General features: G+C 66.7%; 2 protein-coding genes across 2 annotated transcripts; both read right to left on the bottom strand.

Moving 5' to 3' along the window:
• Positions 1 to 7: 7 nt before the first annotated feature.
• Positions 8 to 4,407, bottom strand: VPS28 (VPS28 subunit of ESCRT-I). Its single transcript, XM_054708289.1, has 10 exons — positions 4,323 to 4,407; positions 2,701 to 2,766; positions 2,484 to 2,512; positions 2,351 to 2,388; positions 2,077 to 2,166; positions 1,332 to 1,437; positions 1,136 to 1,237; positions 595 to 648; positions 413 to 504; positions 8 to 331 (listed from the first exon to the last, which is right to left on the bottom strand). Exons 1-10 carry the CDS (start codon positions 4,399 to 4,401, stop codon positions 214 to 216), a joined length of 774 nt encoding a protein of 257 aa, XP_054564264.1. The 5' UTR covers positions 4,402 to 4,407; the 3' UTR covers positions 8 to 213.
• A 216-nt stretch (positions 4,408 to 4,623) lies between these two features.
• Positions 4,624 to 15,892, bottom strand: TONSL (tonsoku like, DNA repair protein). Its single transcript, XM_008159678.3, has 26 exons — positions 15,818 to 15,892; positions 15,639 to 15,734; positions 15,299 to 15,441; positions 14,333 to 14,516; positions 14,041 to 14,170; positions 13,691 to 13,862; positions 13,497 to 13,611; positions 12,852 to 12,997; positions 12,604 to 12,756; positions 12,338 to 12,463; positions 12,058 to 12,235; positions 11,128 to 11,204; positions 10,938 to 11,027; positions 10,577 to 10,649; positions 10,329 to 10,492; positions 10,123 to 10,246; positions 9,262 to 9,995; positions 9,084 to 9,160; positions 8,562 to 8,715; positions 8,402 to 8,480; positions 7,690 to 7,991; positions 7,391 to 7,562; positions 6,580 to 6,755; positions 6,147 to 6,220; positions 5,667 to 5,800; positions 4,624 to 4,877 (listed from the first exon to the last, which is right to left on the bottom strand). Exons 1-26 carry the CDS (start codon positions 15,840 to 15,842, stop codon positions 4,684 to 4,686), a joined length of 4,092 nt encoding a protein of 1,363 aa, XP_008157900.2. The 5' UTR covers positions 15,843 to 15,892; the 3' UTR covers positions 4,624 to 4,683.
• Positions 15,893 to 16,080: the final 188 nt, after the last annotated feature.

Raw genomic sequence — 16,080 nt, 5'->3', positions numbered from 1 at the left:
GCAGCAGGAAGGTCAGAAAACATCTTTATTGTGGGGAGGGGGCCCAGGTAGACACACGAAGACAGACAGACAGACAAACAGGGCTGCCACAGAAAGCGCAGGGAGCCAGGAAAGCAGACACCGTCCTCGGAGGCTGGGTTCCCGGGGGCCGGGCTGAGAACCCCTGCTCTGTCCACTCCTCCGTCCGCTTGGCACGGGCAGGGAGGCCAGGGCTCAGGCGTGCAGGAAGCGGTTGAAGGCGTTGTAGGCGGACTCCAGGTCGAAGAGCATCTGGCGCACTTGGTTGTCGTCCAGCTCGTCGGACGCGGACATGCCGCTCAGGGTCTGCAGCCTGGGGGGGGCGGGGGCACAGCGCTGGAGAGGGCTCGGAGGGAGGGACCCCCAGGGCCATCTGGAAGAGCCAGACACTCACCACTGGCTGACAGTCTGGCGGCCCTCGAAGTCGGGAGGCAGGTGGCTCATGCGGTGCATCGTCTCCATCAGCTCCCGCAGGTCAGGCTGGATCTGCACACACGGGGCCCTGTGAGCCCTGCTCCCCTGGCACTCAGCCCCCCTCGCCCCCCACGCCCCCCCCCCCCCCCCGGGGAGCTGCACCTCATCCATGGCGCGGATCTCCAGGCGCAGCTTGTCCATCACCGTGATGAAGAGCTGGGGGCAAGTATGTGCGTGAGGCAATACCCCCACCAAGGGCCAAGGGGGGCGGCCCCTCGCAGGATCTGGCCCAGGCTGTCTGCCTGGGCTGCTGCCACCCCTGGCCTGGGTGGAGGCTCGACCACCCCCTTGCTTGCCCAGGCCGTGCCCAGCAGGGAGGCTGCTGCCCCGAAGGGCACCCTGACCTTCCCCTCAGGAACTGTGTGCTCGCCTTCCTTAGGAACCCATCCTCTCCCTCCACGCCTCGGCTGTTGGTCCTCAGGCTCCTCCCACACTTCTGCTCCCACAACCTGGGGTCCATCCACCTTGCTGCCTGTGGGAGCTCTGGCGGCCTTGACCCAGGGCCGCCCCACGTGGGTCTCAGGCAGGGGGGGACTCAGAGGCCTCCTGGACGTGGCCCAGGGGAGCAGCCTGCCCCCCCCCCCCATTCTAAGCCACAGGCCCTGCAGCTCCAGAAGCTGGACCCTGCACACAGGGGGCTCACCGAGACCACGTCTGCGATGCAGCGGTTGAGGTTGCCCTTGTCGTCCTTGATGGTGATGGGCCTGTCCTCCTTGATCCTCTCCATGGCCAGTGGGCAGTCCAACTGAGCAGGGGGGGGGGGGCATGTGAGAGTTGGCCAGGCCCATTCCCAACAGCACCCACATCGCGCCCACCTCTCGCCCCCCCGGCGGACTCACGCGAAACTTGCGGCAGAATTCATCGATGGAGCTGATCTCCGAGCCCTGGACCTGCCGGAAGGCGGCTTTGTACTGCACCAGGAGGCGGGAGCAGGCCGCGGTGTACCTGGGGAGAGGACCGGCTCAGGCTAGCCTGCCCTGCTTGCCCCCGCCCAGGGCCGCTCTGGGGCAGAGGGGGGCAGGGTGATGAGTCAGAGCTGGGCCACTGTGGGCGAGACCTTCCATCGGGTCTACACGAGAAGGTTCTGGAGGGGGGGTGGGGACAAGGCCTGGACCGCAGATCGGCCAGAGCCCAGCGCTGGCAGAGGCTCTCCCCGCTGCCTGCTCTCCGGGACTGTGCTGGTCATGCCTCCACACCCACAGCTCGTGTCCTCTGGGTCGGCCTTCCCACTGAGTAAAGGCTCCATGAACCTCCCAGGTGCCAGGCTCAGCAGCGCCTTAGACGTCCCTCCCGACTCTCTTGCTCGCCTTCCGAAGTCCTCACCAACGGGACATCTGCACCCCGGGGGGGAGCAGGCTGCCGAACCCCGGGAGCAGGGCGGTGGGCACCTCTCCATGGGGACGCTGCAGAAGGTGCCCGGGCTGCCAGTACCCAGGGGCACCCTCCAGCCTGGCGGGGGAGGCAGATGCCCACATGCAGACCCCTCTCCCCTCTCACTCCTGAGCACCCTGGCCCTGGAGGGAAGACACGGCTTCCAGGGCCAGGCACCCATCTGTGGGCGGCAGCGGGCCCTCGGGGCCTCACTCGTTGGGGGTGACGCAGTCCTTGATGTACGCCTTCTCCAGGGCCTGCATGGTCTTCACCACGGCAAACAGCTCCGCCATGTTGTCGTACCTGAGGAGGGCGTGTCCGTCAGGCCAAGGCCACGAGGCCCCCAGGGCCAGGCACCAACCCACGGGGTGCTGCCGCTGCGGCAGAGCTGACCCACGTCCTCCGGGCCCTGGGTGTGGAGGCCGCTCAGGGTAGGAGCGTGGGCCTGAGGGGGTGTGCTGGGGGGCGACCTGGGCGCTGGACTCACTTCTCCCGCTCCCGGGCATTCTTGTACAGCTTCACTTCCTGTTGGAGAGGGCAGCATGTTGGCATCAGGGTGGTGCTCACATGGGCAAACGCTGTGGGTCGGTGCCACCCAGGAAGGGGTGCGCGCCACTCACCTCATACAACTCTGGCTTGTTTCCAGGGGCTGTAACAGAGCAGGCAGAGAGCTGGCCGTCTGTCCACCCACCCCAGCCCCTCCAGAGACCACCCCAGGCTACGTCCCCATATTGGGGGGACATATAGATGCTCCCATAACCCCCGGCCACGGCTCAGGTTGGTCTCTGCTGCAGTGGCTAAAAGCCTGGGCCCTTTCGGTCCCCGGACCCAGCTCACCTCCCACGCCTGGCGTGGCTGGGATCCCGTGGAACATCCTTAGGCTCCGGGGGCCACAGCAGAGACCTGAGTAGCAGAACCAGCACCAACTCAGAGGCACCCCTGACGCCGTGCGCAGACAGACGAGAAACAGCAAGGAACCCAGGGCAGTGGTGCTGTGGGACCCAGCCCCCGCCCCCACCGGGAAGCATCTCAGGAGAGCAGTCATGGCCCTGCCCGCGTAGCTCGGTTGGTTAGAGCGTCCTCACCACACACCAAGGTCGGGGGTTTGACCCCTGGCCAGGGCACACACAAGAAAACCCACCAATGGATGCATAAATGCGTGGAGCAACAAGTCAATGTTTCTCTCTCCCTCTCTCTCCCTAAAATTAATAAGAAAAAAATTTTAAAGGAGAGCAGCCATGGTACGGGGAAGGGCAGGCTGCTCTGAGCCTGGTGACCGGGAAGGGGTGGCGGCAGCATGTGTGGACGGATGACCAGGAGGAGCGTTTGGGCAGACGAAACAGCACAGGTTACAGGTAGCTTTTTGAGAGAGAGAGAGAGAGAGAGAGAGAGAGAGAGAGAGAGAGAGAGAGAGAGAGAGAGAAGACAGGGAGAAAGAACGGCACCCATGTTTGAGAAACGTCCATAGGCTGCCTCCTGCATGCCCCCCACCTGCCACCCCGGCATGTGCCCTGACTGACAGGAACCAGAGACCTTTTGCATGGGAGGATGCTCAACCGCTGAGCCGACTGGCCAGGACCAGGGGTCTTTGTATAAGGTCTGACTTGGGCGAACAGACGAGCCGGGGGCCTTTCTGAGTAAGGGGTGTCCAGGTCAGGAGCCCCCGAGGACTGAAGACAGGCTCTGGGACTCGGAGGGCAGGTGGGTGCGTAGCTGGGTCTGGAGGTGGACCCACCGGCCCGCAGGACTTGAAAGGGGGCATGAGGAGTAAGAATGACAGTCTTGTTGGGCCCGATGGTGCCATGGTGACCCTGGTTTGGATGTGTTGGGTTTGAGGCTCCATTAGACACCGAGCCGTGTGCCGAGGCAGCGGGAGGGCGGTGCGGTCCCACGGGGCTGGGCAGGCAGCTATGCGGGTCACCGAGGGCAGGGGCTGGGCAGCGGGGAGGGGGGGCGAGGTGGCCCAGCCAGCGGCACGTCTCCCAGAGGCGGGGCCCTGCCTGAGGCGGCGGGTGCAGCGACAGGAGCGCACGGGGCGGGAACTCGCAGACCCTTGAGCGACCCTCCGGGCCCCCGGCGGGAGGGGGGTGGCGCCCAGTCGGCGAGGACGGCGGATTCCTTTCGGCCACGCAAACCGATGTCCCCCGGTTACAGGCGAGGAGGAGGCTAAACCTCACAGACCGGACTCGGAGCCAGAAAAGCGAGTTTCCGGAGAATGCTCGCGATGTGGCTGCGGGGACACTGGGCTGCCACCAGGTCCAGGGGGACCCGGCGCGCAGGCGGGGACACGCCTGGGGCTGCTGCCCGCCCGCCACGCGCGGAGGCGCCCACCCCCGGCTCCGGGAGAGGAAACCCCAAGGCGAGGGGCCCTCGGCGGGGCGGCGATGCCCGCAGGCCGGAGCCCGAGTCGCCCTCCTCTTCGGGTCCGCGGTGCTGGCCCGCCCCCCAGCCCCGAGTACCTGGGCAGGAACCGCGGCCGGGTCCCAGAGATGGCGCCGGGGCGGGGCTCCGATCGACCGCTCGGCCACATCCGCGCATGCGCGCCCGCCCTCCCTCCGCCCCGCCCCTCGCGCCTGCGCGCACAGGACACCCCGCTCCCGGCGCGGCTGGGACCGGGACGGCCCGGAAGCGGGCGCTGGGCTCGGCGCGCAGGCCACCCGCCCCGAAGCCCGTAAGTCCTCCAAGTGGCGGCACCTGCCCCGGATCCCGTGCTGCTTCCCCGCCTCCCGCCCACCCCTCAGAGCAGCCGGGTGAGGCGGCAGCAGTGCTTTATTGGGGCGCGGGGGGGTGGGAGGGGACGGGACGGCGCCGGCCCCGCTGTCAGAGTCGCCGGAAGAAGAGCCGGGAGCCTCGGTCCAGGGTGCAGGCGGCGGGATCCGGCTGTCCGGACAGCAGCTGGCCCAGGGCAGCCCGGTCCTCGGCGGAGAGCCGCCTGCTGCACAGTTGTAGCTCCCGCAGCCGTGCGGCGATCTTGTCCCAGAGGCCGGGGCCGAGGGGACCCCGGACAGTACAGCCTGCAGCGGGGGAGGCGGGAGCAGGCCTCAGGGAGCCGCTTCCAGCAAAGCCTGGCGGCCCCGCGGGAACCCCGCCCCAGGGCTCTCTCTAGCCCGCGTATCCTTCCTCGTGACCAGCTGCTTTGGGGAAGGAACCCCGCAGGGCCCCGAGAGGTGTGGGCCACTCTAGGAAGGGGCGCTCTCCCAGGCGGCCAGGCAGGAGGGAGGGTGGCGGAAATAAACACTGCATCCACATCTGTGCCTGAGTGTCCATGACAACGCCTGGGTCTTCCCATGCATAACGTGCACAGTAGGGGTGCTGTGAGGCTCAGGCCTGGTACACTCAGGACCCCAAGGGCTTGTGAGGGTGGAACCCCAGGAGGCCAGGTGGGAGCTCTGCCACTTGGAGGAGCAGGAAGAACCAGGCTCCTGAGTACCCCACCCCCAGCCTGTCCGGCTGAGGACAAAGCTGAGCTCTCCTGCCCCAGGCTCCAGTTCAATGTGCCAGGCTGCTGGGTGGCCTCCCCTGGGTACTGGTGGGCATGCCCACCAGAACAAGCCACAGGTTGGGAAGGGAGGGTCAGCGAGCCCCTGCCAAGAACTGGGAGGACCCTCAGTGGCAGCCTTTACCCCCCTTCCAGGTACCTGTCTGGTCCTGTGTCAGCTGCAAGGGGCCCAGCCCACCCTCAGCGTCTGGCTAGTGGCAGTGACAGCCCCTTCAAAGGAGGCACCTGGGCCGCAGGAGGTCCCTGAGGAGGAAGCTGTCCCCAGCCCTGGGGTGGCAGATGTGGCCATCACCCCCGAGCTCACCTGACAGGCCCAGGAAGCTCAGGCCCGGGGGCCGCGCAGGCAGGGCAGACAGGAGCGCCTCCAGGCCAGCACAGCTGATCTCGGGGTTGGCAGACAGGTCCAGCGAGACGAGGGAGGGGCAAAGTGGGAGACACCTGGGGGAGAGGAGAAGCGAAGGGGTCCGTTCCCAGGGAGGGAGGCCCCATCACTAGGAAAAGCTGCTCTGGACAAACATACCGCTCTGCAGGCCACAGGCTAAGCCCCGCAGTCTTGCCCCCAGCCCTGCACAGGCACAGGCTCAGGCTCAGGTGCTCCTCCTTGGCTGTCAGGGCACTGCCAGGGGCCAAGGTAGTAGTGGCCAGGCTTGGGGCACATTCAGGAAGGAGCTGGCACCACCTTCGCTCCCCTTTCCTGCCTGACCTAGTGCCCCCCAAACTGAAGGATCCTGGGCCTGGAGATCAGAACCCACTTAGGAAGTGGGCACGGGCAGGGTGGTGTTACCTGCTCAGGTCTCTCACTGCCTGGTCACCCAGGTGGTTTGCAGACAGGTTCAAGTGCGCCAGGGCACAGCCTTCCTAGACACAGAGGCCAAGGCTGCAGTGAGTGGGTGCTTGTCCTCCCTGCCTCCCAGAGGCTGCACCGCAGAGGCCAGACACCTTCCTTCTTTCTTAGGGGTGAGGGGGCATCAGGGGGAAGCAACATCCCCTCAATTTGTAGATCAGAACGACTTGAGAATCATGGGTTCCCCCCGCCCCGCCTGGAAGTACCCCCAGGAGAGAGCACTGGGAGTCCTGACATTCCCTTGGACCTGCTTGGGGGCGGGGCCACCTGGGGTCCACAGCCCACGCTGTTCTTCAGAACCTGCGGCACGCTCCCAGCCCCTGCCCCGGGCTTTGGCCGGGTGCCCAGGGTTCCCGTGGCTCGGTGTTTGTACCTTGGTCAGGTATCTGACGACGGCTTCCACCAGGCCCGAGTCACTCTTGCTGGCCACCACGGAACTGACTTCCAAGTGCAGGAGGGTCTGGGCGGGCAGGCTCTGCAGGGTCTGGGCCAGGGCGGTGGTGCCCAGGATGTTGTAGGACAGGGACAGTGTCTTCAGGTGCTTGGCATCTGAACCAGAGGCCAGAAGCGCTGTCAGCCCAACACAGCACCACCCAGCCCAGCTGCAGAGTCCTGGACCCTCTGGGGAGCTGTCACTGAGACCTCGTGCACAGGGAACAGGCCTCTTGCCTGGAGATGGGGGGCGGGCCAGACTTCTGAGCCCAGCTTCTCCCCATGTTTCTGGCCTCTGCCTGCCCTGACCCACGACAGGACACCCAGGTCGCCTGAGAGGCCCGGGCAGGGTGTGTGGGTGGGGCCGGGGAACACTCCTCTACTGCCCTAACCCCAGGCTCCCCCACTGCTGCTCACAGCCCCACCACCGCTGCAGAAAGGCCCTCTGGGGAACCACTGACCCCAGCCTCAGCACTGAGACCTGGCTCTCTGCAGCCCTGCTGGGTATACGTGGAATGATTCGGGCCCACGGGACTGAGCTGGTGAGAGCAATGGGGCTGGGACTCTGCCCTGTGGTACGATCTGGCTGGAAAGTACCAGATGCCTCTACCATGTCTGTCTACCTACATGCGTCCAGCAGCCAGGTGATGCCCCAAGGCCCCTCTTGCTCAAGGCTCTCTGAGTCCCTGCACACGCCCTCCTGAGGGCAATTGGAACCCTGGGGCCAGGAAGTGGACGTGTGGTCAGCTCACCTAAGAAGGCTCGGCCCAGGGCTGCCTGGTGGCTCAGGAGGAAACCGGCGCCGAAGCCACAGGCCCGGAGGTGCAGAGTGCTGAGTGCAGGGCAGGCCCGCAGGACCGAGGCGAGGGCCTGGCTACAGCCATCCCCAAGGGGGTTCATGCTTAAGTCCAGCTCCTCCAAGTTCTGGGAAGACAGACCCCCATGGGATCTGATGTCCGTGGCCCCCCTTCCCCCCAGAGCTGGGCACCAGTCAGCACACCCAGGTGTGCCTTCTCACCTGTCTCCGGCCTGCTGCTCCCCATGCCTTTACCTGCAGGGTGGCCTGTCCCACGAGACCGGAGGCAAGCTGGCGCAGGCCTTCAGGGCCCAGGTGATTGGAAGAGAGGTCGAGGAGGGTCAGGCCAGGCAAAGTGTCCAGGGCAGCCAGCAGCTCAGTGGCACAGCCATCCCCCAACCGGTTCCCGGCTAGACGCAGCTCCCGGAGTGCCGAGTGCAACTTGAGGGCCCGAAGCAAGGGGGTGAGCTGGGCCTGGCGCAGGGCCAGGGAGCAGGCGCTGAACAAGGGGCCCACACCCTGGCGCTCCATGGCCTGCAGCACCTGCGGGTGCTCCCCTGCAAGGGGACGTGGTGTCACCAGGGCCAGAGCCGGCCTGTCTGCCCCTTGAAACCTGCACAGCCCCCCTCACTCCCCAGCCCACCTGCTCCAAGCCAGTGGGCCCAGTGCAGACTGGTGGTGTGCAGACCTGTATCTGCCCCATAAGGCCCTCCCCACCTCTCAGTCTGGCAGCTCCCAGAGACGCCAGACTTCCTGCCCGGCCAAGCTTGGCCCAGCCTCTCAGCTCTGAGGTCTCTACAAGGTCCCACACAGCTTCCCCCACACACTGCTCATACTGGGGGCACTGGTAGGGGAGGAAAACCCAAGGACAAGTGTGGATACCTGGGGACCTGGCAGAGCCAGTAACAGGTGGAGCCCACGTGCCCAGCCCCTCACCCAGGCCACTGTGGGCCTCCTGGGCCCTTACCCTGTTCCAGACTCTGGCAGGCCCTGCGGTAACGGTCGGTCAGAGGGGGGAGGTCCCATGAGGTCACTTCAGCCAACACCTGAAAGCACCATAGGTAGGCAGCCCTGGGGAACTCAGCACCAGGGACGCCCACACTCGGGGCCTGGTTCCCGCCACTCACCTCCTCGTTGCTCTGCAGCACATCGGGGATGGGATCCTGTGGGGCCAGCAGGGCCCCCTCCTTTCGTAGGGTGAGCCTAGGCAGCAGCCCGCAGGCCTGGTAGTAGCGCTGGGCGGCCTGCTCGGCCAGCCAGGCCACAGAGTGGGCCTCCTTGCTGTGGGACCAGAGGCTGCGCTGAGCCTGGACCTGGCCATGTCCCTGCACAGCTAAGGAAATGCCCCCGGGCTCACCCTCGTGCTCTCAGGCGAAAGCTCCCTCGCCTGGCTCCTCCCTCCCCTCCCCACATGCCACCTCCAGCTCCCGGGCCCCTCCCAGGGGCCACAGGACCTCCCGGCCACTCCAGGGCCCACCTATGCTTGAGAAGAGCCCCCCGCCCTTGCCTGCGACCCCACCCCAGCTACCGGGCCCTCATGCCAGCAAGGTGATGGGCTCCACCTGATGCACAAAATGCACCAACACCAGGGCTCTCGGCTGCCACCTGGCAGAGCCCACAGGGGCAGAGAGGGAGCGGGGACGCCTCACCTGTGTGGGACGGGGATGAGGAAAAGGTTATCCTGAACGCGAACTCGGACCCGGATGGTAGGAGTCAGGACCGGCCCCTGGGAGGGGGCAGAGAGGGATAGCAGTCAGAAAAAATAGCCCCCGGCCCCGCCCCGCCCCTGAGGCAGGGGCTGGCTCTGCTCCAGGCCTGAGCACCCACCGAGGAAAGGCCGGCTGGGGGGGTGTCCCCGCTGCCAGGGACATGAGGGCTCCGCAGGGGCTCCGTGGCGGAGCTGCCGTCTCCACCTGCTCGGACCGCGGCACTCCTACTCCTGAGACGGGGCCGCTGGCTCTGCCTGGCCTGGGCCCGTGGCCTGACAGGACTGTCGTCACCGCTGGACTCCGAGGTACTGCGCCTGGTCCTGTACCCACTGCTCTGGGGGTGGGGCGGGCGGCAGCGCTGGGTCGGCAGCAAGTCATCTTCCAGCCAGGCCCCGGCCAGATACTCCTCCTCAGGGATCAGCGCTGCCGTGGGAGTGGGGGCCTCACCCGGGCCCCGAGGTGGGCCAGGCTTGGGGCGGCAGCTCTGGGCACTGCCCACTCCTCGAATGGCTGCCCTGTAGGCTGGCGGGCCAGCTGCTGCCCCCTTCCTATTGTTGACATGGTCAAGCACGCAGGCCCCGGCTCGCTGTGCTGGAGCAGAGCGCCGAGGCCTCTTCTGGGGGGCCCCAGGTGGGCCCACACTGTCCTCACCCTCCGAGCTGCTGCTGCTGGCCAGCTGGTGCCTGCTCCTCCGCGGCCTGGCCACAGCCGGCACTGCCTGTGCCCCCCAGGCCCTGGCACTGGCCTGAGAGGCCTCTGGGAGTGCTGGGCAGGGGCTCGAGGAAGGAGAGGTCTCAGGGTCAAATAGATGGTCACTTGGGAGGCTCCGGGGAGCCAGGGGGCTGTGGGGAGCTGTGGGAAGAGAGGATCTGCGGTGAGGTGGGCCCTGCACATCCCTGCCACCCACGTGGAAATGCCCGAGGCCTAGGAAACTCTCCAGGTGGGGGCGCTGTCCCCGGGGCGGGAGGTCCCTGCTTGCCTCGGCCAGAGGTGGCCTCCCTGAGCCTCCTCTCCATGGCGCCAGCCTTCTCTCGTGTCTCGCGGTCCAGGTCCCGGTGGTACAGCCTCACCCACTGCTGCAGCGTCTCCAGCGGGCTGTGGCCCTGTGTGGCACCCAGCTCAGCAGGGCCGGCGGGAACAGACCCACCTACTGCGGCTGTGCCCACCTGGCCCGTCCCCACTCACCTTCCTGGTTCGGAGGGTGACCGACGCCCCCCGTTCAATGAGCAGCTCAGCCACCTCAAAGTGGCCGCAGTTGAGAGCATCGTGCAGGGGAGTGATGCCCTCGCAGCCCTGGCCGCCCGGGTCGTCCACCGCGGCCCCGTGGTCCAGCAGGAAGCGGACGATGTCTGTGGGACGGGGAACGTGAGCCAACGTCCAGCACCCTGCTCGGACCCCTCCCTGTGTGTGACAGACCCCTGGCCCACGCTCACCCAGATGCCCGTAGTTGCAGGCCTCATGCAAGGGTGTCCAACCACAGTGGTCCCGAGGGTTCAGGGGGTGACCCTGTGACCAAGGATGGGAAGGAGCCTGACCCGGAGTGCCCCACAGCCTGGCCTTCCCTCAGGGCTGAGGCCAGAGGAGGGCCAGGGCCTGGGTCCCACCAGAGCGGGTCCCACAGTCCATCAGCAGCCGGGCCTGGCCGGTTCCCACCACGAGGCAGAGCCCTGAGGGACTGGCAGGGCCAGCAGCGCGGTGCTGCCTCCCATCCCCTCCCCTCCCCTCGGGGCAGGGAGTGGACCCTCCGAGAGCCCCTGCTGCACCCACAGGGCGGAGGGACGGGCGCAGGCCCACCTGCCGCACGAGGTCCTGGACGCGGCGCAGCTGGCCCTCGATGCAGGCTCGGTGCAGCAGGGTCTCCCCCACATCGTTGCGCCGGTTCCACTGTGGGCACAGGCACCGCAGGACACGTGTGTTGGGGGCAGAGGCAGAGGGACCAGGCCACGCTGGTGAGGCCCAGAGGGACCCCCCGCACCGGCCTCACCTTGTTCACCTGCTGCCGGCTCAGGCAGCCCCGCAGCTCCTCCTCCTCCTCCAGGTCCTGGGACTGGCTCTCGCCCTCTGACAGCCAAGCGGGCACCGGTGAGCAAGCCCAGCCCACCCAGCCCTCTCGCCCCCACCCAGACCCCGCGCTGTGGTGTGTCCTCCCTCCACCGAGAAACGTCCTCGTCAGGACGAGTCACACACGTTAAAGGCAGCTTTCCTCGAGCCAGGCTGCCTCTCCCTGTGCACGGTGGCCTCCACCCCCGCTCCCTGCACCCCCCTTCACTCTGCTCCTGCCTCTGGCCCCTTCTGGAGCCCTTCCTCGTGGCGACCATGTTGAACAGCCCTGCCTAAAGTTGTCACTGGTCCTCCTGCTACACCCTGCCCGTGGCTCCCTGCACCTCCGCCCCAGCAACACCCCGCCAGCCCCTCTCAGCCAAGGCCCAAACCTCCCACCTGCCCTGGACGCTCGCCGAGAGCCTCTCACGTCCAACACTGAGTCACTCCTCCTAGGCCCAGCCCTCCCTTCCTGCCCCCATTGCCCTGAGATGTGCAGCCCATGCCCACTCAGACTGTCCCTCATGTCCACCTGCCACAAGGCTGACCTCATCGGCCTCCAGGGGAACCCACACCGCTGTTTCAGGAAGAGCTGAGCTCCACTCTCACCTGCCGTGTGCTCGAAGGTGCCCTTTCTGCAGGTCAAGCCTGCACTGCCTCCCCCGTGGACACCCACCAGCTCCCATCACCGACGCTGCCCAGGCTCCCTGTGCACCCCTCTGCCCACCTCACGGCACTGACCACCTCCTGGCATGGAGCTGTCTCCTGTCACGACCTGTGATCAGGCCCCATCCTCACCCACCGCAGCCCCGGGCCCAGCTTGAGCGGACGAAGGGGAGAAGCGGCAGGGCCGCCGGCCACGTTCAGGCCTCACCGCTGTCTGAGAGCTCCACCTCGCTGGCCTCCGGGGTGTCGCTGTCCTCCTCCCCTTCCCCGTCCTCCTCCTCCTCGTCCTGGTCCACACGCAGCGCCTGGAGCCTGGCTTCAGTGCCAGGGGCCTCCTGGGGCTGCAGCCGCAGCTGCACCGTGTGGAGGTGCTGTAGGACCTGCCTCTGCGGAGCAGGCGACGCCCAGTCAGGGCCACAGGGACGCCAGCCACCCCGGGGGAGACACAGGGCGGGGACAAGGCACCAGCTGGGTGGATGGGGCCACACCTGCAACTGGGGCCGCTGAGCCTGCTGGGCACAGCCGAGCGCCTTCTGGAAGCACGGTGCCAGCTCCTCATAGGTGTCACCGGCCTCCTCGCGGGACAGGGCAATGTTCAGCCAGGTCTTGGCCTCCTGGAACAAGAGGAAGATAAACGGGTTCTGTGATGGCTGCCCCTGCAAAGAAATGCCCGTCTGCGCCGGCACAGGTGGCAATCCCGAGGCAGAGCCGTGGGGACAGGTGCAGAGACCCCGGGCGTGGTGCCGCGGCTCACCTCCAGGGCGTTGCCCTCACGCAGCCTCAGCTCCTCTTCATAGTGGTGCACAGCCCCACGGGGGTCCTTCATGTCTCCCAGGGTGGTGGCCAGGGACACATGGATGACGGCCAGCTCGGGCCCGGGCCTCTTCAGCAGCTTCGCAAAGTCCAGCTGTGGACGCGACAGGGCGGCTACTGCACACCTTCCGGGTCCAGAGCATTGCAGTCCCTCCCCGCCCCAGCCCGCCCCTCCAGCCGGGTGTGCACCTGCTTCTGGTAGGCCGTCGCCGCCCTGGGGAAGTCGCCGGCCTTGGAGAACAGGTCCCCCAGCTGCTCACAGATGCCCATGGCGCTCTGAGGGTCACTGCTCTCGGACTCCTCCAACTGCTGCTGCAGCCGGATCACCGCCAGCACTGCCGGGAAGTGCCTCATGCAAGGGGGTGGCAGACACAGGGCCCAGCCGGGTTCTGCCATCCGTTAGCCCTGTGCCCTCAGGGCCACCCACCCTGCCCAGCCTGTTTGCCCGTTGGTGAGAAGGGGTAGTCAGAGAATCAGCCCTAGGGGTTGTTGCAAGGGTTACGAGAATTAACAGATGCTGCTGGCTCGCAGCAAAGGCAGGCCACTACCAGCAGCTGCTGACGCCACCCATGGGCGCTCCGGGCCACACACCCTGTCCACTCCAAGTGGGGACAACCTTTGTCTCGTCTGCCGAGGATGCCAGTTCACATGGAAATGCCTCGTCTCCCGACCACCCTCATGGCCTCTGCGCACACTGTGCTGTAGACTCAGGTAGAAGTGGGGTTCTCCTCCCAACAGGAATTGGGGCTGCCACATCCCCAAGGACACATGCCTGGCCCCCTCTGTCAAGGAAGGGGAGCCCTTAGCTTCTGGGGTCCCCCCTTCCAGGCTCACCATACTTGAGGGTCTGGCACACAGCCGCCTTCTGCAAAGGCTTCTGGGAGCCCAGCCTGTAGGCCTTCTTCAACGCTCTCTTCGCAGCCAGAAAATCACCCAGGTCTTGGAGAACCTGGGGGACGGGGGAGGTGAGGCTTGCCTTCCCCAGGGCCCCGGCCAGCCCGCAGCTGCGCCCGCACCCCAGAGGGCACCTGTGAGATGAGGACGCAGCACTCGCTCTCCATGAACCCCTTCCGCATGGTGCGCGCACACTCCCGGGCCCCCTCCAGACAGCGCATCGCCTGCGAGTGCTGCCCCTGGCGCCAGTGGATGGCGCCCAGGTTGTAGCGGGCGCGGAACAGGTCCTCGTACAGGTGGTTCTGCCTGCGGGTGACGAGCGCTGAGTGCCCACGGCACCAGCACGGACCCTGAAGCTCTGAGGCGCGGCTGCTGATGGACGCCACCTGGCCCAGCAGCCCCCCAGCCCCTCCCCTCCCCCAGGGCTGCTTCCTCTAGCAACAGGCGAGTGAGCTCCCTCCTGGGCCGAGTGGGGCAGGCTCACTCGGCAAGAAAGATGCTCTTCTTGAAGTAGTCGTTGCACAGGGCCGTCTGCCGCAGACTCTCGAAGGTGAGGCCCAGGTTGAGGTAGAGTCGGGCCCTCATCTCACTCAGCTCTCGCTTGGGCAACATCCCTGGAAGACGACCCCTCTAAGACACCCAGGGCCTTGACCCCAATTGGGGTCTCCGGCTTTGGACCCCATCCCCCAGCCTCACCAGGGGAGGCCCAGGCAGCAGAACCCACCACACAGGCTGGCAGGGGCAGAGGGTGGGAGGGCTGTTCCCCGGGCACTCACCCTGCAGCTTCTCATCCACAATAGCCAAGCTCTTCTCAAAGGCAGCTTGAGCCTGCAGCAAGGCATCCTGCGACTGGCCGTGGTCATAGACGTCCAGGTGGGTGCGGCCAATGGTGGCCCAAGCCCTCTGCACCTCAATGTGGTTGGACAGGGAACAGGCCAGCTCCAGGTAGTGCTGCTGGTGCTGGGGCACAGAGGGACAGTGGCTGTGACCAACCCTTGCCTCAAGCAAACCAAACCCCACATGTCACTCAACTCGGGGCGGGGGGGGGGGTCCCCTATGCTTACACAGGAGAGACCCCTACTCCCTGGAACACCCCTCCCCCCCGAGCATCTCCTCTATGCCAAGGGCTGCCTGTGGGGACACTGGCAAACGTCAGGCTAAGGGAGGAACAAGGCGTGAAGGTTAGTCGGGTCCCTGCACCCCAGCAGCAAGGGCCAGGGCAGGCCCTGTGTGAACAGTGGTCCTGACCCTCACCCCCCAGTCCACAAACACAGCTTAAGTGGTGGGTTCATTAACGGTTGTTTCTGGGGCCAAGCTCCCAGGAGAGACTGTGGTGCAGCCACAGGTGACCCTCCACGGGCACAGGCCCGCCCAGTCGCAGTATGTCCCCCTCTAGCCAGAGGCTGGGACAGCAGGCTGTCCCTCTGTCCTCAGAAAGGGACCCCTGCCCAGCCAGCATGGCTCAGTGGTTGAGCGTGGACCTAGGAACCAGGAGGTCCCGTTTCAATTCCTGGTTGGGGCACATGCCAGGTTTGTGGGCTCGATCCCCAGTGGGTGGCCAATCACTGATTCTCATCATTGATGTTTCTCTCTCGCTCCCTTCCCTTTTCTCTCTCAATCAATAAAAACATAAAAAGGAAAGAAAGGGACACACACACACACACACACACACACACAACCCCGAAGGGCAGGCCCGGGAGGACTGGGTCTGGCAAGCTTGGGTGCTGAGTGGGCACGCCCACCTGCAAGGCGGCTGAGTAGTCCTCCATCTCCGCCAGCCGCTCCCCGATCTTCCTGTGGGCCACGGCGCAGCCCAGGGCGTCCTCGGCGCTCTCCCGCAGCCGCAGCTCCTGCTGATGCTCCTGCAGGGCCTCGGAGTAGCGGCCTGGGTGCAGGCGGGCGGGCTTCAGCAGGCCGGGCGGTCGGCCGAGGGCCGAGCCGGACAAGGCCCCCCGCACCATTCCCGGGTCCCCAGGCCCCTGAGCTCCCCAGGCCCCAGCCGTGGACCCCACCCCGAGCTCCCCGGGCCCCAGCCGTGGACCCCACCCGTGGACCCCACCCGGCCCCGCGCGAGGAACGCACCATGGCTGGCCAGGAGCTCCCCCAGCTGGTGGCAGAGGGCGGCCTCCTCGCGCAGCTGCCCGCTGTTCTGGGCCTTGGCCTTGGCCTTGTGCAGCTCTACAGAGAGAGAACGAGGCTGAGCCTCTCCGCCCGGGCCCGCGCCGGGGCCTCGCACTCGGGCGCTCGGCCGGGGAACTTACGGCGAAGCTCGCGGTCCAGGCTCATAGTCCGGGCACCGCGCAGGGAACCAGCCGCCGGAAGAATCCGGACTTCCCGCGCTCTCGCGGCCTGGCCCCTGGCCCCTGCGCAAGCCCAGCACCGCCCCGCGCGGCGCAGAGCATCCCGGGAAGTGTAGTCCAGCCGCCCGGAGCATCCCTGGAGCTGTAGTCTGGCTGTTGCTGGGCGGGAAGAGCTGCGAGAGGGCGGCCACCTGCGTGGACTCTGGGTCGTTTGGATGCGGAGG

Source organism: Eptesicus fuscus, chromosome 19, assembly GCF_027574615.1.
Source record: "Eptesicus fuscus isolate TK198812 chromosome 19, DD_ASM_mEF_20220401, whole genome shotgun sequence".
Lineage (NCBI taxonomy): Eukaryota > Metazoa > Chordata > Mammalia > Chiroptera > Vespertilionidae > Eptesicus > Eptesicus fuscus.
This window is presented reverse-complemented; position numbering and strand designations above follow the sequence as displayed.

What these genes read in the sequence shown, in the direction of transcription:
- VPS28 (XM_054708289.1), bottom strand. Translation starts at nt 4,401, where the DNA reads ATGCGCGGATGTGGCCGAGCGGTCGATCGGAGCCCCGCCCCGGCGCCA. An exon ending in AGCCACGCCAGGCGTGGGAG is followed by an intron (nt 2,513 to 2,700) that starts GTGAGCTGGGTC and finishes GCTCTGTTACAG; the next exon opens with CCCCTGGAAACAAGCCAGAG. An exon ending in AATTCTGCCGCAAGTTTCGC is followed by an intron (nt 1,238 to 1,331) that starts GTGAGTCCGCCG and finishes CCCCCTGCTCAG; the next exon opens with TTGGACTGCCCACTGGCCAT.
- TONSL (XM_008159678.3), bottom strand. Translation starts at nt 15,842, where the DNA reads ATGAGCCTGGACCGCGAGCTTCGCC. An exon ending in CTCAGCGGCCCCAGTTGCAG is followed by an intron (nt 12,236 to 12,337) that starts GTGTGGCCCCAT and finishes CCTGCTCCGCAG; the next exon opens with AGGCAGGTCCTACAGCACCT. An exon ending in CTCATCCCCGTCCCACACAG is followed by an intron (nt 8,716 to 9,083) that starts GTGAGGCGTCCC and finishes CTGGTCCCACAG; the next exon opens with CAAGGAGGCCCACTCTGTGG.